We start from the raw sequence: 17,147 nt of genomic DNA, 5'->3' as shown, positions 1-17,147 counted from the left end.
AATTGGAAGTAGCAATGAGCACAAAGGGTATTTCAAGATCTCTGCAACAACTAATATGATTGGGAAAATATCTGATTGGTGACAAATATCACAATACTGTTAGTTTGTCATCTATACTCATAATCAAAAGAAATGATAATATTCAATACAAGGGTAAGGAAAATAAAGATTTATCTTTCTCATCAAAATTCTCTGACTCTCCTGAATTGCATGGACCCCAGAATAAGAGCCCCCAGTTAGAGAACTGAAGCATTAGACCCCTAATGGGAGAGACTAGAGAAGAGACTAACTCATTTTACAGATGAGCAAATGTTGCTTTTGAAAGTTTGAGACAAGCTTCCATTTTGTGATGTACTTTGTAGGTTCTAGTTCTTCATGTTATGCCTTTTACTTATTGAGAAGTCAGTCAGAAAGGTAAGAGTGAAAATTTAGGAACAGGTATCTGCTTGGCACATTTTTAGAATTTCATCCTTTCTAAACCAAATATGGACAAAAAGGAAAAACTGGCCCAGTCTACAATGAGCCACACTCCTGGACTCCTAGCTAGAGTTTGCATGGTGTCAAATGCCTTCACCCCATACACAGAAAATACAGAAAAATCTTTTTCATTTTCCCCTAAAAGGATATCCCCAAGCATTTCTTACTATCAGCTGGTAATGAGAATGCTAAGGTGGGAAAACAGAATTTAAACTTTGAAAAATTCTTTGGAAGAAACTTACATGCTCCTCAGTGGAGGATTTTCACTGACATCTTGACCCATTAAATTACAACCATCTTTGGAATCACATAGGCCCCTGTCAGACAGACATCCAGCAAATGTCACTGGATACCACCTCCCCAGCTTCACTCTGCCTCACTCTTCATCCCTTCCGCAGCTATGTAGCCCAACTAGGCTGCCAAACCCCCAAAATCAGCTCTCCCTTTCTTTCCATAGAAGACAAGAGTCTACCTGAAAAATCTAAAAATCCTTTATATCATTTAACATCTGGAAGATACCCTGAAAATGATCTACCAAGGTCACTAGTAGTAATTTGAGCAGGAGAATTTGTGCAGCCTCATCTGAGACCCCTACTAAATGCCAGAAGCACGCGCTCCATGTCTCTGTGTCAGTCACAAGTGCCTCCCCACATTTCCAAACACTTCCTAGGGGTTATCACACAGCCTCTGGTTATGGTTGAGAACTACTAAATGAAAATAAAGCACAAATAAATTAATGAGTTTCCCCAAGACATAGGGTTAGCCAACTTACTGACTTACTTATAAGCCCACTTACTTCCAAAAATGATTTCAATGTGTTGAATGAACCTAATTTTTATTTGGGCATAATTCTTCTTATATTCATTTTATACATGAAGAAATTTCCCAGTGTCACACAGCTAGTAGAAGTCCGAACTCAAGCCTTTAGCACAAGTTCCACCATGTTACCCCTTCTACCACTCAGTAATGTCTGCTGATCATTGGGCAATTAAGGGGACCACGTGTCAGGCGCTGGTGACGCACTGACACTCTAAGTATTTCGAATGTCTTCATCTCTATAGGTGCTGCAAGGAGCTGCCACATGTTTCTATGCTTTCATTGGCTTTGACATCATCGCCACCACTGGAGAGGAAGCCAAGAATCCCAACACATCCATCCCTTATGCTATCACCGCCTCCCTGGTCATCTGCCTGACAGCATATGTATCCGTAAGTAACAAAGGCTTATCATGGCACCTTCCACATGGACTTTTCATATTTGACCTTAAAACGTGGCTCTGGGACTGGGTTTCCTTCTGTCAGGAAGTAATCCTTCACTTGTGCATTCGTGGTGTTTGTACGCGTATGTTCATGTTGCTCCCTCTTTTAACACGGGCTCAAGCTCACCCCACCTGCTGATGACAGGGAGAAAATCAGAGCTCCAAGCTGGACCCAGGATAAGCCCCAGGCCCTCACTTGGGCCGTGGCTCACATCCCTGCTCCGCCCTACGCACAGGCTCTAGGCATCCCGGCATCCGGTGCCGGGAGTGGGAGTGGTGGGGGGAGCATGCAGGGAGTGGGCTGCCGTCCAAGGAGTTCAGATCATAGGCTGGCAGTAACGGGTGGGTGTGTGAGCAAGCAGAGGCATTGTGGGCCTCTGTGCACCCTCCTCAATGCTCTTCTGTCTTCTGGGAGCTTCCCAGCAGCAAAGAGGCAAGGCTCCCCTAGAGTGGGGAAGGAGAAAGCAGAACTGTCCTGCAAGCCAAAGGAAAACATGAGCAGCCCTGGATATGGTGTGCCCACCAAAACATTTCTCTCCCCGTATAGGTCAGTTATCACTTCCCCTGTGCACACGGCTTCCCAGGCAGCGCTAGTGGTAAAGAACACGCCTGCCAATGCAGGAGACTCGGGTTGGATCCCTGGATGGGGAAGAGTCCCTGGAGAAGGGCATGTCAACCCACTCCAGGATTCTCACAGGGAAAATCCCACAGACAGAGGAGCCTGGAGGGCTACAGTCCATGGGGTCACAAAGAGTCAGACACGACTGAGCACAGAGCTTATGCAACACACATGCAACTTATCTTATCCAGCCCTGATTATCCCTGCAGACAGAATGTTCAGGAACAGCATGGGGGGAGAGGCAGCAGGGGGAGCAACAGAGACACTCTGCTGTGTATTCCCCCTCCTGTACCACCACCTCATACCTTCCCCTCCTCCAGGAGTCAGCCCTTGGAGCACAGACAGTAGAGTTAATCACAGTTCCTTCCTTGGGATAGTGCTTTATAGACCACAGAGTAAGTCTACCACATATTGCCCTAATCGAACATGGGCAGGAGACTCACCGAGAATTGCTGTAAGAGTCCACCCCACTCTCCTCCAGTCTACCCCACCACATCCCCAAAGAGGATGTTGCAAGTGATGACGTTATTGGGATTCCCTTCTAGAATGTGTGGGCCCTAACCACGCCTCAAGAGTTGTTTGGTCTTGGGTTGGTCTCCAGGCGCCAGGAGAAGAGCCACACTGCTGGGCTGTGGTCACACCTCTTGCCAGCCTCCCCAGTGGCCACTTTGTTTCACTGGGGGATCTTGGCTCCTGAGACATAGGCGAAAAAGTGATCTAGAAATGAACCACTCTCTCCTTTTCAGGCTCTGAACTCCCCCAATGATGCCAGGATTGGCCTTCATAGCCCAGGGGTCTCCTGGCCTTATGACTGGCGTCTCCATTGCCTGGGGCCAATTATGAAGGGAGGGATGTCATGGTAGATCTATGACATGTGAGGAGAAATAGGTCCCGGTTAAGCAAAGCCATAGTGGTCTTCTAGCCCACAGTAGAACTGGACTCCATTCTGATGCCATCATTTATTTCTTGGCCTGCCTGGTTCCCAGGACTGAGCTACAGAGAGGAAACGGAAATAACGAGTCCCATCAGTTAATCAGCTATGGATCCTCTACACATTTATCTTTCGAGTTTTGATCTCTGGGCTTTGGGGTAAGACGTAGTAAAAACCCTGTAGGACCCGGAAAGTATAGAAGAAATGAGTCTTGTCCATGAGGGCATAGTGCTCATGGTCAGTGCCAGGCTCTGGCTACAGCTCCTGCCATCGGAAAATACCTGCACTTCACAGAGCTATCCATGTAGCTTCCGCTTTCAGGAGCTGAAATACCAGCAAACTTATTCCTCAGATATGAAAGGACCACAGAGAGATAGTAGAAATGACTCGGTCCAGTCCACTGAATTCACATGTGGGGAGGAAACCCTGAGACTAAGAGCGCCAGAGGCCAGATGACTGGTCTAAAGTAAAGGCACACGCCAGGAAGTGGCAGATGCAGGCTCCCATGCAGGACCAGGTCTCTCTCCTCTGCTATGGGACACCCCTCCATGCATCAGACTGATCCCTCTACCTCCAACCACGTTTCATCTTGTTTTAACAGGTGAGCATGATCCTAACTCTGATGGTGCCATATGACGCCATTGACACGGAGTCCCCACTCATGGAGATGTTTGTGGCTCGTGGGTTCTATGCAGCAAAGTTCGTCGTGGCCATCGGGTCAGTTGCAGGACTGACGGTCAGCTTGCTGGGCTCCCTCTTCCCAATGCCGAGGGTCATCTATGCCATGGCCGGCGATGGGCTCCTCTTCAGGTAAGGGCTATGCTCGTGGCATTCATTTTACTCTTCCATGCCTATCCAGGGAGACTGTCACCCATCTTCCCTGTCACATGGACCATAGATCTTGTCATATATCTTGGCAAATAGGTTGAGTGAAAATAATTTAGGTCCTAAAACAGCCCCTCAGTTTGACTCTGGGTCCCTCAATCTAGCAACAAACTGGTACATTCCCCCCACTGCCCCTCCCCTTTTATGTGACACTGCTGCTCCTTCGTAAAGATGGTGGGTGCCAAGATGCTACATGGGTGGCCTCCGGAAGGAAGGACCCATCCCAGGGGCATCTTAGGCTTGCCCTCACATTGAGCCCTGACAGCTGCCCCTCTGAAGTTGAAAAAAAGTTCAAAGTTACAATCAAAGAGAGGATAAGACCCTTTGAGCAGAACCTAGTAATAGCAGCAATGACTACCACCATTTATTGACCACCTGTGTATCCCAGGTATACGGTATCCCATTTAGTCATCACAATAACTCTATTTAACAGAACAGTGTACTAGATGAAAACTCAGAGAGGTAAAAACAAAAACTTGCCCCAAATCCCCCAGTTGCTAGGTGGAGGGGGTCAGGATTTGAACCCAGGACTGTTTGACCAGAATGACCAGATTTTTACCTACATCAAGACACTGACACTTCCAGTCCCATAATCTGGCCAGGAAGTAGCCTATCTGCCCATGGTACACAGGGGATGTGGCCCCATCTCTTGGTGCCTCGTGCCTCCTATGTGAGGAACTTGCAAGTAAAGCATTCTTCAAGTGCACCAAACAAGGAGCAAACTGCCAAGGAGGTCTCAGGAGTTCAGAGGGACCCAGCTCAGAAACTTCACCTCTGCCATCAGCTGTCACCTTCTGCAACACTTCCTGTGCATGCCCTCTGAGGTCACCACTGGGTCAGAGCTGAGACCTTGGGGGAGCTAGAGGCTGATCGTGGTGGAGATGTGACAACTTCACACATCCAAAAGGTCTTTCTGCTATCAAAGAAAACCGAGAGATGCTAGGCTTCTGAGCAGTTTATAGTCTTGTGTGAATCACAGAAATAAGGGAGGACTGGAAGAGCAGCAAGAATGAGGGCCAGGAGAAGAGGAAGGTGGAAGGTGGAGCCTACCTAAGTCTAAGGAACTGCTAGACAAGTGCCTGTCATTCAATCACCCTTGATGGTCTTCTCTATCTTCTCCAGTGAGTAACTGGCCGGATTTAGCTTTCATCCATGAGTACATGTTCTTAATGACTGTGCTATTTTGCAACCAAATCCCTGTACTTTCATTGTAGAGCAAGCTTCTCAGGCTTTGGCATAAATCAGAATGCTCTAGAGGTTTTTTAAAGTGTATAGTTTGTTGGGCCCCACTCCCAGAGAGTCTGACATAGTAGGTGAAACCTGAAAATACATATTTCGAACAAATTCCAAGGTGTTGCTAACAGTGCTGATCCATGGACCATACTTTGGGTAACACAAGTGGAGAGGACCACCAGGCAGGTATGTGACTTCAACTATCCCCTCTTCATAGCAAAGTCTGGGCTTCAATTTAGATTCCTGAGAACCTCCTAGATTCAATCAACCCACCACATCACATAATGAAGTAGGCACTTTAATAGAACAGTTTGCCTCATACCCAAGGAATTAAAATAGATTCTGTTTAAATTATATTTCAGAAACTAGATCCTGGAGTAGGAACAGCGACAGTATTTAAAGCAGTGAATCCAGAAGTAAACTGGAGGAGCAAGACCAGGAGGTGTTAAACCACGTTGAATCAATCACCGTTAACCCTCTGCTTGCCCCTCCTCCAGATTCCTGGCTCACGTGAGCTCCTACACAGAGACCCCTGTGGTGGCCTGCATCGTTTCAGGGTTCCTGGCAGCTCTCCTCTCCCTATTGGTCAGCTTGAGAGACCTGATTGAGATGATGTCCATCGGCACCCTCCTCGCCTACACCTTGGTCTCTGTCTGTGTCTTGCTGCTTCGATACCAGCCCGAGAGTGACATTGACGGCTTTGTCAAATTCCTGTCTGAGGAGCACACGAAGAAGAAGGAGGGCATTCTAGCTGACTGTGAGAAGGAAGTCTGCTCTCCTGTGAGTGAAGGGGAGGAGTTCTCTGGCCCAGCCACCAACACGTGTGGGGCCAAAAACCTGCCATCCTTGGGAGATAATGAGATGCTCATAGGGAAATCAGACAAGTCAACCTACAACGTCAACCACCCAAACTACGGCACTGTGGACATGACCACAGGCATAGAAGCTGATGAATCTGAAAACATTTATCTCATCAAGTTGAAGAAGCTGATTGGGCCCCGTTACTACACCATGAGGATCCAGCTGGGCCTTCCGGGCAAAATGGACCGGCCCACAGCCGCTACAGGGCACACGGTGACCATCTGCGTGCTGCTGCTCTTCATCCTTATGTTCGTCTTCTGCTCCTTCATCATCTTTGGTTCTGACTACATCTCAGAGCAGAGCTGGTGGGCCATCCTTCTGGTCGTTCTGATGGTGCTGCTGATCAGCGCCCTGGTGTTTGTGATCCTGCAGCAACCAGAGAACCCCAAGAAGCTGCCCTACATGGCTCCCTGCCTCCCCTTTGTACCTGCCTTTGCCATGCTGGTGAACATCTATCTCATGCTAAAGCTCTCCACCATCACGTGGATCCGGTTTGCAGTCTGGTGCTTTGTGGGTAAGCAACTTCCTTTGGAGCCTTGAAAGTTCCCTTCTAAGGCCTTGACCAGGCTTATCCCAAAGTTACCTCCTAGCCTGTCTGGGCATCCCCTTGCCAAGAGAATTCTGGCTGGTTCTATGGATCCTTGCTTTCTGCTTTAGAGTCAAAAAAGCCACGTGTGACCTTTCTGCCTGTTATGATCTTGGTTGTTCGTTCTGAAGAATGATACTGATCAATCCATCACTTCACTGAATAGCTTACTGGATATTCTTTTGTGGATAATTAGTATCATAGAAAGTGATACTTATTTCATTTTAAGTGGATCCACATTTTTTAAAAAAGGACAAAAATAACATATAAATTGAGGGTGGGAAAGGTTGATTGGAATTCTTAAAAACTAAAAATCATGAAGAATTTTATTTATCTTATGTTGGACAGAATTAAAATAGCAATCATGCCATATTTTTAAACAAGCAAAGTATGAATTAAGTATGCATTCTTGGCATAATTTTTTGACAAAAATTACATCCTGGCACCATTTAATAGTCCTCATTTTTTATCAACTTTCACAAAATATTTGAGCATTTCATTTTTTCCCAAGATCTTTCCTCATCCATTGATATTCCAATCATTTTCTTGGAAAATACTTATCACATCATCATCCTTGTTGATTTTCTCTTAGGTTCTCAACATCCACAGCTTTAAGTGAATTACCATTGCTCTCTAAACTCAACTTTCACTGCCTTCAGACAGTCTGTATCGTCCCCAAGATTTCTAATTTTCCTTTGGAATCAGTTTATATTATATTCACATTACCTGTTTAACATATTCTACCATTACTGATGAAATGGCTGGGGATAGGGGCTCATGATAACTTAAGAGAGATGTTTAAGTGAATGCTTAAGATTCCTTATTTATTATTTTTGTATTCCCTATATAATTCGGTAACCCTGGCATCTCTGGCAACAAATACTTAGCTAAGGAAGGTCCTTAGGTGCTTTGAGGAATAGGAAAGTAAAGAATAAGGGAGGCAAAATAAATACATGTGAATCAACCAGCCTGGGCAAGGCAACAAAAAGACTCACGGAGTCGTAGCCCAACCACTCCTTGAGATGAGGAATATGGGTGTTCAACGTGGTGACCTCTGTTCCCAAACCATATTGTTGTTCATGCTCAATAAATACCTATCTGTGATTATAAAGCACTCTTCAGATAAGAAAAAGGAATCTTTCAGTCAGAATAGTTGGGAAGGACTTTAAGGAGGCAGAATTTGAACTGGACAACAAGATAGGTTTTAGACAGAGGGAAGTGGGGGGCGGAACACAGTAATCAAAGGCGAGAGCATATGTCTCCCAGAAGATTCCTCACCTCTGAAGGCCATCCTGCACCTTCCTGTCGGCATTTTGTACCAATTTTCCACTACCTAAGCCTCATCCCTTGTTAGACTTTAAGGGATCTCTTGAAAGGACCCCGCTGACCTGTCAAAGTTCTAAGTATTTATATGATTTATTCACAATCTCTCACTTCTGTTTAAACATTTTGCCACTGGAACAAGAAGCAAACCAATGCAAAGATGATACTATGGGTAGAAATGACTGAAGTGTGTAGAAATATTAGTCATATGTTCGTCAAATGAATAAAGGCACAGACACAAATACCCCAGAATTTATTCACCTTTTCCTGGACTATCCAAGCTAGGTATAGCCTTCAATATCTAGTACAGTGTTAGCCACAGTGTGGTAACCATTCCACTGTTAATATTTGGACTGATTTTAGAGAGCATATGAACTTTTCAAAATATCGTATGGTTATTACTCACTTTCACAAACACTACACAAACAGACATACTCAAATCATTGCTTTTTAATTATTTATTTTAATTTTGACTGTGCTGGGTCTTCGTTGTTGCGCTCAAGCTTTCTCAGGCTTTCTCTAGTTGCTGCGAGCAGAAGCTACGCTCTAATTTCAGTGCTTGGGCTTCTCATTGCGGCGGCTTCTTTTGGCTTCTTTTGTTGGAGCAGAGGCCCCAGGCGCACGGGCTTCAGTAGCTGTGCACGAAGGTTCAGTATTTGCAGCACAAGAACTCAGCAGATGTGGCACACAGGCGTAGTTGCTCCAAGGCATGTAGGATCTTCCCAGACCAGGGATCAAACCCGTGTCCCCTGCACTGGCAGGCAGACTCTCATCCGTGGTACCACCAGGAAAGCCCAATTATTTTTAATTTCAAAAGTGAGTTAAACAGAAGAAAAAACATGAGTACTTAAGCCATATGATTCAAAGCGATAAATAACACTTATATGGCACTTACCACATATCAGCCATCATTCCAAAGGCTTCACTTATATTAACTTATTTAATCCACACAACCAGATCCATTTTACAGATGAGGAAACTAAGGCACTTGACTGAGGTCACATAGTTAGAATATAGCAAAGCCAAATTAGAACTCAGGTGGTATAATTCCAAAGTCCACAATCATAGTCACTACATTTAAAATATAGTGTATAAATAAAATATAAATAAAGTTTGAGAAACATTGAAACACTCCCCACTTCTCCCTCTCTTAACTATACAGATAAGTAAACTGAACTTCCAAAAGGTTCAATAACATGCTCAAGGTCAGCAAGAATAACAGGAAATTATTCACAGAGCTACCACAATCCAGAATCTCCATGCTCAATGGGGGCCTCCTACCTCCCCACCACAGTGCTTCTGAGCAGACCTTCATACCTGCCCAGAATGTTTGAGATGTAGTCTGTGCAGATTAACAGAGGGCTGGCTTCATGGGTGGATGATCTGTGCAGTCACACAGGGCCTTGTGCTTGGCTTAATGCTCTGGTGCTGCCTTCTTGAATTCTTAACAATGTTTTAACAAGAGGCTCCATGGTTTCATTTTTCACTGGGACCTATAAATTATGTAGTCAGTCCTGCATAATATCTGTGTTTCTGGAACACCAGAGGAATTTTGCAAAAGTGATGCAATGGCCTTTGGAGTCAGACAGCCCCAAGTTCAAATCAAAACTCTGCATTTCCTTGTGACCTTGGGAAATTCATTTAATTCCTTTGGGCCTCAGTTTACTCATCTGTAAAAATGCAGGTAATTCTGCTAGACTTGATCTGGTTGCAGTTTGGGGCTTAAACAAGAAAACAGCAGGGAAAGCAGTAAGAACTTTTTCTTTCCTGCCTTTCTTTTAAAAAGCTGAAATGATTCATTGTCTCCCAGACTAGCTGTCACATGCGAAAGTACAACATGAACCTGTTCTGACTCAGGCTGCCTTCCCAATTATCAGGCAGCAGAAAGTTCCCAGAGAACCTTTTGTAATCTTGCTGATAACACAAACTTCAAGCTGGCTCCAGAAACTGATACTCCCTGGCATGGGAGGGTGCCACCCTGCAGCCTGAGCAGGCCAGACAGAGGGCACTGGAGCTTGTAGTTTAAGAAGCACCCAGCTGCTGGCTACTAACTGCTTTGGTATCATTATCTCTGAGGGCTCATAGATAAGTTTCGCCCAGAGCAAAGATTCTCAGCTCAGACTACACAACAGAATCATGTGAGTTGCTTCTGAAACATTCTACGCCCAGGATCTCCCCACAGAGATGTTCTGATTCAATTGATCTGGTACGGCCAACCACGGTATTTTTAAAGCTTCCCTGGGTAATTCTGTTGTGTAGCCAGGTTTACAATGATCTAGAACGGTGGTTCTCAAAGTAAGATCCCAGACCTGCCACATCAGTATTACGTGGAAACTAGTGAAAAATGCAATTTCAGACCCCAGCCCAGACCTACAGATAGAATCAGAATCTCTGAGGGCAATGTAGATTTTAACAAGTCCACCTGCTAATTCTGCTGTGTGCTCAAATATGAGATCCACTGATCTAGAGAGAAGAATAAGACAATAATTAGCAGGTAGCCAGATAATTTAATTACAAAATTCCCTGGTTTTTGCTATATAAAATATATCCATCCCACAACCCCAAATTGGCTTAAAAAATCCTTAAGGATCTTATAGAATAAATTTCCCATCTCTAAACATCTGAGTCTCCAAAATGTCAGATTTTTCTTCTTCATCTCTCTATTCATAATATAAGTTTCCCAAGGAGAACAGTAGAGAGATTTCTAAATGGAGCTTATTATGAAACATCCACTACTTTTTAAAAAGATTTACATGGTTGGGCTGAGTCATAACTTGATAATCTTCTCAAACACATTTTTACCCAAATTTCTCTAAATGAATCTTAATTACAGCATTTTTGTAACAATGTTTAGCTAAGCTTTTGTCCTTCGGAAGAGCCCAACTCATATCGAGAAATGAAGCAGTTCTTAATAGATACCCAGCACTTGTTTCTTTTCCTTCCGACAAGAGAAATAACACACAGCAAAAGTTTAATAATCCCCACCAAAATGAACACAAAGCCAGCCTTCATTTACCTTTTCTCTTAAATGATGCCGTTTTGTAAAAGAATACCTCAAGGAGTTGGGCAGAGTCCCAGAAACCAGCAGGGACCAGTAAGAACACTGTGTGATGGTATTCTCCAGGCACGAGTCAGGTCTACTGGTCCCTGAGGGCCTTTATTGTAGATTAACCATCCGTTAGACCAGCTCACAGGTACCCTTACCCTGCATGCCAAGTTGCTCCAGTCGTGTCTGACTCTTTGTGACCCCATGGCCATAACCCTTAGTCTAAGTGTTGTCAAGATTTCATTTGGAGTTTTTTCAGTACCTCTGAGGAAAACCAGGTGGCGCTGGTAGTAAAGAAGCCGCTGGCCAATACAGGAGACTAAGAAATGCAGGTTCCATCCCCGGGTTGGGAAGCCCCCCTGGAGAAGGGCCCAGCACCCCTCCAGCATTCTTGCCTAGAGAATCCCACAGACAGAGGATCCTGGCAGGCTACAGTCCATAGGGGTGCAGAGAGTTGGCCACAACTGAAGCAAATTAGCACACACACAGCTTTAGAGAACAGACGGGACGTGTGATTTGGGCACGGACCTCATAAATCCTGGACTAAACCATCAACATCCCAAAGAGAAGACACACTTCACGGTTTTTGCCTGAGCTCTCATCTGAAATCCTACTGGAAACTGACTCAAAGCAGCCATTGTGATGAAGGGAAGAGATGGGAGAGAAGGGGGCCATGCATTCGACCTGAGAGGGCACCAAGATACACAAATTCCTGGGTGCTGGGCCCTCCTCCAGGGGAGCTTCCCAACCCGGGGATGGAACCTGCGTTTCTTAGTCTCCTGTATTGGCCGGTAGCTTCTTTACTACCAGCACCACCTGGTTTTCCTCAGAGGGACTGAAAAAACTCCAAATGATATGTCCCATAAATCAGTTCGAAATTCTCCTTGTAGGAAGTGGGAAAACAACTGTCAGCTTCAACATCAAAATTATACTCAGAAGAGAAAGAAAAATCACAGAGGCCAGGATGAGGATGGCAACAAAGCCAAGCTGATTCCAAGAGGGAGGGAGGAAGCAGGTAAACCCTGTAGCCGCTGAGGCTGCCTGCTGGTGGAGGTGCTGGGCTGGCCAGGGAGACACCTGGGGAGGAGGGGGCGGCTGAGACTGGAGGGCCAGGAGACCACGCAGTGGAAGGCCCTGGAACAGGTGTGTGCGGTTCAGCCAGAACAGGCAGTGCTGTGAGTGAGCGATGGGCTCCTCTCCCTCAGCAGTGCAGGTGTGAGGCCATCCTACCCTTGTGCTTGCAGTTTTAGCTTGTTTGTTCTCCTTGCTGTCTAGCATCCCACAGTGTTGACATACCACAATGTATTTATCCATTCTTGTATCCATGGGCATTCAGCATGGCAGCTGCTACGAACATTCTTATACATGATTTCGATGGACACACAGGGTTTGTGCTTTGGTTGGGTTTCTGCTGAGTTAGAGGTGGAACTGCTGGAGTTTTTCATGTTCTTTAAGAAGGCTGCCTTTGGTCTTATAGCCATTATACTCCTCGAATAAAATAAAGGCCCCCAGCTCCATTTTGCAGCTGGGAAACTGAAGCATAAAGAACATGACATTATGTTAGATCAACTGCAGGCCCAGAAGAGAAGCTCCTCTGGTCTCCACTTCGTCCTGAGCCTTGCTCTTCCTGGCCACACCATATTAAACAAACCTAACTGTTGTTACAATCAACAGGGCTTGTGGGTATTTAAAAAATAACCAGCAAAGTGGGAGTTGGTGGGGATTGTGCTGGATGGGAGGGCACCTTCTCATTACTATCTTCATTTCTGCACCAGCAAGTGTCTGTTTTGGAAAGTTGATCCCAGACTAGAAAAAATAAAAAAGCCTCTGGGCATAACAAAGTGCCTCAGTTATCTGCAGCAGGCAGGGCTTCCTGCCTGAATGGGCGCCCCAGAAAGAGACCGCTCCACCCAGCCTGCGGTCAGGTGGCCCACCCCCTCTGGCACTGAGTGTGGAGCCACGGGCAGGGCACAGGAAGCTCCTGGGGGACTCTAGAGAGCAGGAACCTACTTCGTGACCTGAGCTAGAACCTGCCAGGTTGGAAATCTGTCTAGCTCTGGGTCACCTAGTCTCTTTTCAGAGCTGAGTTTTTGTCCTAGGATTTCTCCCACATGATCCAGAGGACCCCTTACCCATCTCATTTGTAGGTTTGAGGTCATTTGTTTAGTTTGCACAGGATGACACAGGGCTTTGCACAGGGCCAAGACAAGTGGAATAAATAGGTGTTTTGCCAGCTGATACTGAGGTGCTCCAGGCTTGTGAAAGCAACTTAGCATCCCAAACCTTCCTGTAGGCCCCCAATAGGCAGCCCTCCATGCAGACTCAAGAGATGTGAGTTCTGATGCCATTTCAGTCCCTGCATACTGTGCAGGTCTTAACTCCTCTGGGATGATGTGCGAGAAAGCAGGTTTGTATAAAGGGCTTTCCAATCACAAGGTGTCCTGTTACATAAAGAAAGCCCATTCAATGGATGAAGGCATGATCCTTCACCTCGTCCAGCCCGAACCTCTCAAAGGCACAGAACTGTCTGGAAAAGAAGCCAGAGCCTCCCTCTGAATATTTACCTTCCATATAAACAGCTTCCCATGGGACTCATTGCCATTACTGGGTGCCCAGTACAGCCATGTTTGCTGTGAAAATATTGGAACACTTCTGTGCCTTCTGCTAACTAGTTGCTGCCTTGAATGCCCCATCTACAATCCATCACATAAAAAATAACTCCAGCCTAGCAGGGAGCCTCCAAGACCCTCTGCAGCACCAAAGCTGGCTGCCTTCTGATTTTTCACCTGCCTTTCATTTATTCAGATATCAGATAGATACCTACAAAGCAGTGGATCTACGTTTTTATGGAACTGGAGAATTAAATCCACAAATAGAATAAATAATATTACTTATCAATTAGCCACCTTAGTCTTGAGACTTTATTCTAAATGACTTCTGGCTTATGCTAAAAGCTAATCCACTGTCAAAAGATAAAACTTTGCCATCCACAAGGATTTACAAAAGAATAAACCCAATCCCACTGACAACCTGAATAATAGGACCCAAAACCTATTTCAAGCAAAGACAGCATCATTGGAATAAGTGTGTAGCTTTAAAAAGTGAAGAGTCTATCCAAACAAATAATTCAGGGAAATTTTGATGCTCCTGGATATCAGATGATATTAAGGAATTATTAGTTTTTAGACGTGATAATGGGACTAAGTTAATTTTTCTAGAGGAGTCTATTTTATAGATACCTGCTAAAGCATTTACAGAGAAAACAGGATGGAAGGAATTTGTTTCAAAGTAATCTAAAGAGAAAGGGGTAGGTGAGTGGGTGTCAGGAGGGAAAGAGCTAGTGATGAATACATGGGCCTTTTTATACTGTTCTCTCCACTTCTGTATGTTTCAAATTCTTCAAAAGTAAAGTTCAGGGACTCCCCTCGCAGTCCAGTGGCTAAGACTCTGCGCTCTCCATGCAAAGGGACCAGTTCAGTCCCTGGTCAGGGAACTAGAGTCCGCATGCTGCAGCTATAAGATCCCGCATGCCACAACTAAGACCCGGCACAGCCAAATAAACAAATAAGAAAATAATAAATGTTATAAAAAGTAAAGTTCAGCAAACTCGTTTCCAATTAGTATATACCTTCCAACCACCCCCTGGTAGGTGGGAGAAATAACAATTGGAAGCAGCCAGGATCAGGACATGGAAGGACCTGGAAGAAACTGCCGTCTGCACAGTCTAAACACTGACTATGCAGCTATAGAAAACCCTGTATTTGGTCTTGTGCCACAGTCTTCTGTGAAATGCCATAATCATAACCTACACACACACACACACCATTCTCAGGAGGAATCTAAACAAGATAACACTTGTAGAGTATTTTTAGTTCCTTGGGAGAAAGGCCGCACCACTGTAGGACCTCAGCACCCAGGGGCGCTGGGGGAAGTGTTGTCCAGATGGTTCAGGATTCCCAGAATCCCCACAGACTTTTCAGAAACTACCTCATGCTTCATTCTCTGAGCCAACTGCAAAGGAGCAGAAACAAAGCACGCTGCCCCTACACAGGAGGCTTTTAGCAGCTCTGTTTACTCCTCCAACACAAAGCCCTTGTTTATGTGTGACAGATGGTAATACGTGTTTCTCTCCGCCCGCCCGCCCTCTCTCTCTCTCTGCTCCCCTTTCATTTGTTCCCCTCTGTTTCTTTGTCCCTCTCCATTCTTCCTTTTCTCCAGTCCTTCTCTGCCTCACACCACTTTTCCTGAACTGACTCAGGGGCCAGCAAGAAAGATAAAGGCAGACAGAACACCAGCCCCTAGGAGAGCACATGTGCCCAAGCTGTCTATGCAAGCTGTCAGGCCAATGCACACAGTCGCTTCTGGGTGCACAGTCCTCATATTTGAAACGTACTTTTGAAGACAGAGGGACACACCTTAGAAACTGTAAGGGGCTCAGAGCAAACATTAAAAGGCCCATAAATATTTATGGGACATTTCCATGGGTTGCTTTCCCAAAGTAATCATAGTTGACACATTTGCGTACTGACACATACATACACACACACACACACACACTCATGTTCCTTCCAAGCCCAACCACTCCCGAAACAAAACCTAAGCTCGCACTGACTATTTCTGCGCTAGGCAGTCTCTAATCCAGCGAGGGAGGGGATGTGAAGGGCTGGATAAGCTAGAACCTTCTCTCTCATGGACTGCTGGTGCTGCCCCTCACATGCCCAGGCAAGTGACCCAGTCTTTCCCAGTCTCCATTTCTCCATCTGTAAAATGAAGGTATTCGAACAGATCAAGGACACAGACTCTTTCCCAGCTCTAAATATCTATGATTCTATAAGGAATCACACCAAAGTTCTTAGAGAATTATCATAAACCAATCTATCTGATGGGCTTCCCTGGGGGTTCAGACAGTAAAGAATCCACCTGCAATGCAGGAGATGCAAGTTCAATCCCTGGGTCAGGAAGATCCTCTGGAGAAGGGACTGGCTACCCACTCCAGTATTCTTGCCTGGAGAAATCCGTGGACAGAGGAGCCGGGTGGGCTACAATCTATGGAGTCACAAAGAGTCGGACACAACTGAACGACTGACACTTTCACACTTTCACTTCACAGTCTATCAGACAAAACACCCCAATACTTGGTAGGGTTAGGGGAAGGTCTGTCAGAATAGATGTCAAACCAGTGCTTGATGACCTCTGTAGTACAGAGAAGAGAAGCCAGGGGCAAGGGGAAAAGAAAAAATTTTATTAAGTTTAGTAGGGAAACAACATGCTTACAAACAGGATCTGAGAACGGGATCAAAAAGGAAAGAACTGACATAACAGACACCAAGCAGACAGAGGAGGCAAGCTCTGCCACCTACTTGGATGTCTAGGAGAAAAGATAGCAAGAAAGAAAAACTGGGCAAAAGGAGGTGTGTGCCTGACAATAAACTCAGTCTCCTGAAATTTACTCTCTCATTTCAAATGTGGTTCCAACAGGTATTCTCCAAGCAGCAAACTGGTAGCCCTTTTAAAAGAGGCCTCGATTTGGTGCCTTGTTCTCCACAATGATAAGAACTATCCCCCATGCCCACCCCACCCCCAGCACCAGCCAAGAAAGAGTAAGATCCATGCTCAGAAAAAATGAAATTGCTCTTTGAGAACAGCCACATCTGCCAATGATTAACTCCAGGATTTATTACCAATTAGGACTATAAATCTCTGCTTACTTTGGCTCCTGGAAAGTTGATTTCACAGGAAAATGAGGTGGGGAGGGAGTGGTGGTGGCAGGGAGAGTCATTTGTGACAAGAAGGGAGAAATCCAAGCTTAAAAAGACACACTTCAAATTCAAAAGGAAGCAGAATACCTTGGGGACCAGAGCGGAAAGCAGGCTTCACCTTGTGGTTCTAAGCAAACAGCCCAGCAGATGCCCACAGGGTTAGCAAAGT

The 17,147-nt window shown here is 45.4% G+C and overlaps 1 protein-coding gene across 1 annotated transcript in view; it reads left to right on the top strand.

Moving 5' to 3' along the window:
- SLC7A14 (solute carrier family 7 member 14) overlaps positions 1 to 17,147 on the top strand; it is a 53,327-nt gene that overhangs the window by 30,848 nt on the left and 5,332 nt on the right. The window contains exons 4-6 of the mRNA XM_040249029.1: positions 1,539 to 1,685; positions 3,887 to 4,095; positions 5,901 to 6,778. Coding sequence (XP_040104963.1) covers positions 1,539 to 1,685; positions 3,887 to 4,095; positions 5,901 to 6,778 — 1,234 coding nt within the window. The remainder of the gene's footprint in view (positions 1 to 1,538; positions 1,686 to 3,886; positions 4,096 to 5,900; positions 6,779 to 17,147) is intronic.

This window comes from Oryx dammah, unplaced genomic scaffold (assembly GCF_014754425.2).
Source record: "Oryx dammah isolate SB20612 unplaced genomic scaffold, SCBI_Odam_1.1 HiC_scaffold_2, whole genome shotgun sequence".
NCBI classification, from domain to species: domain Eukaryota; kingdom Metazoa; phylum Chordata; class Mammalia; order Artiodactyla; family Bovidae; genus Oryx; species Oryx dammah.
Note: the sequence above shows the minus strand (reverse complement) of the source record. Positions and strands in the feature narration are given on the sequence as shown.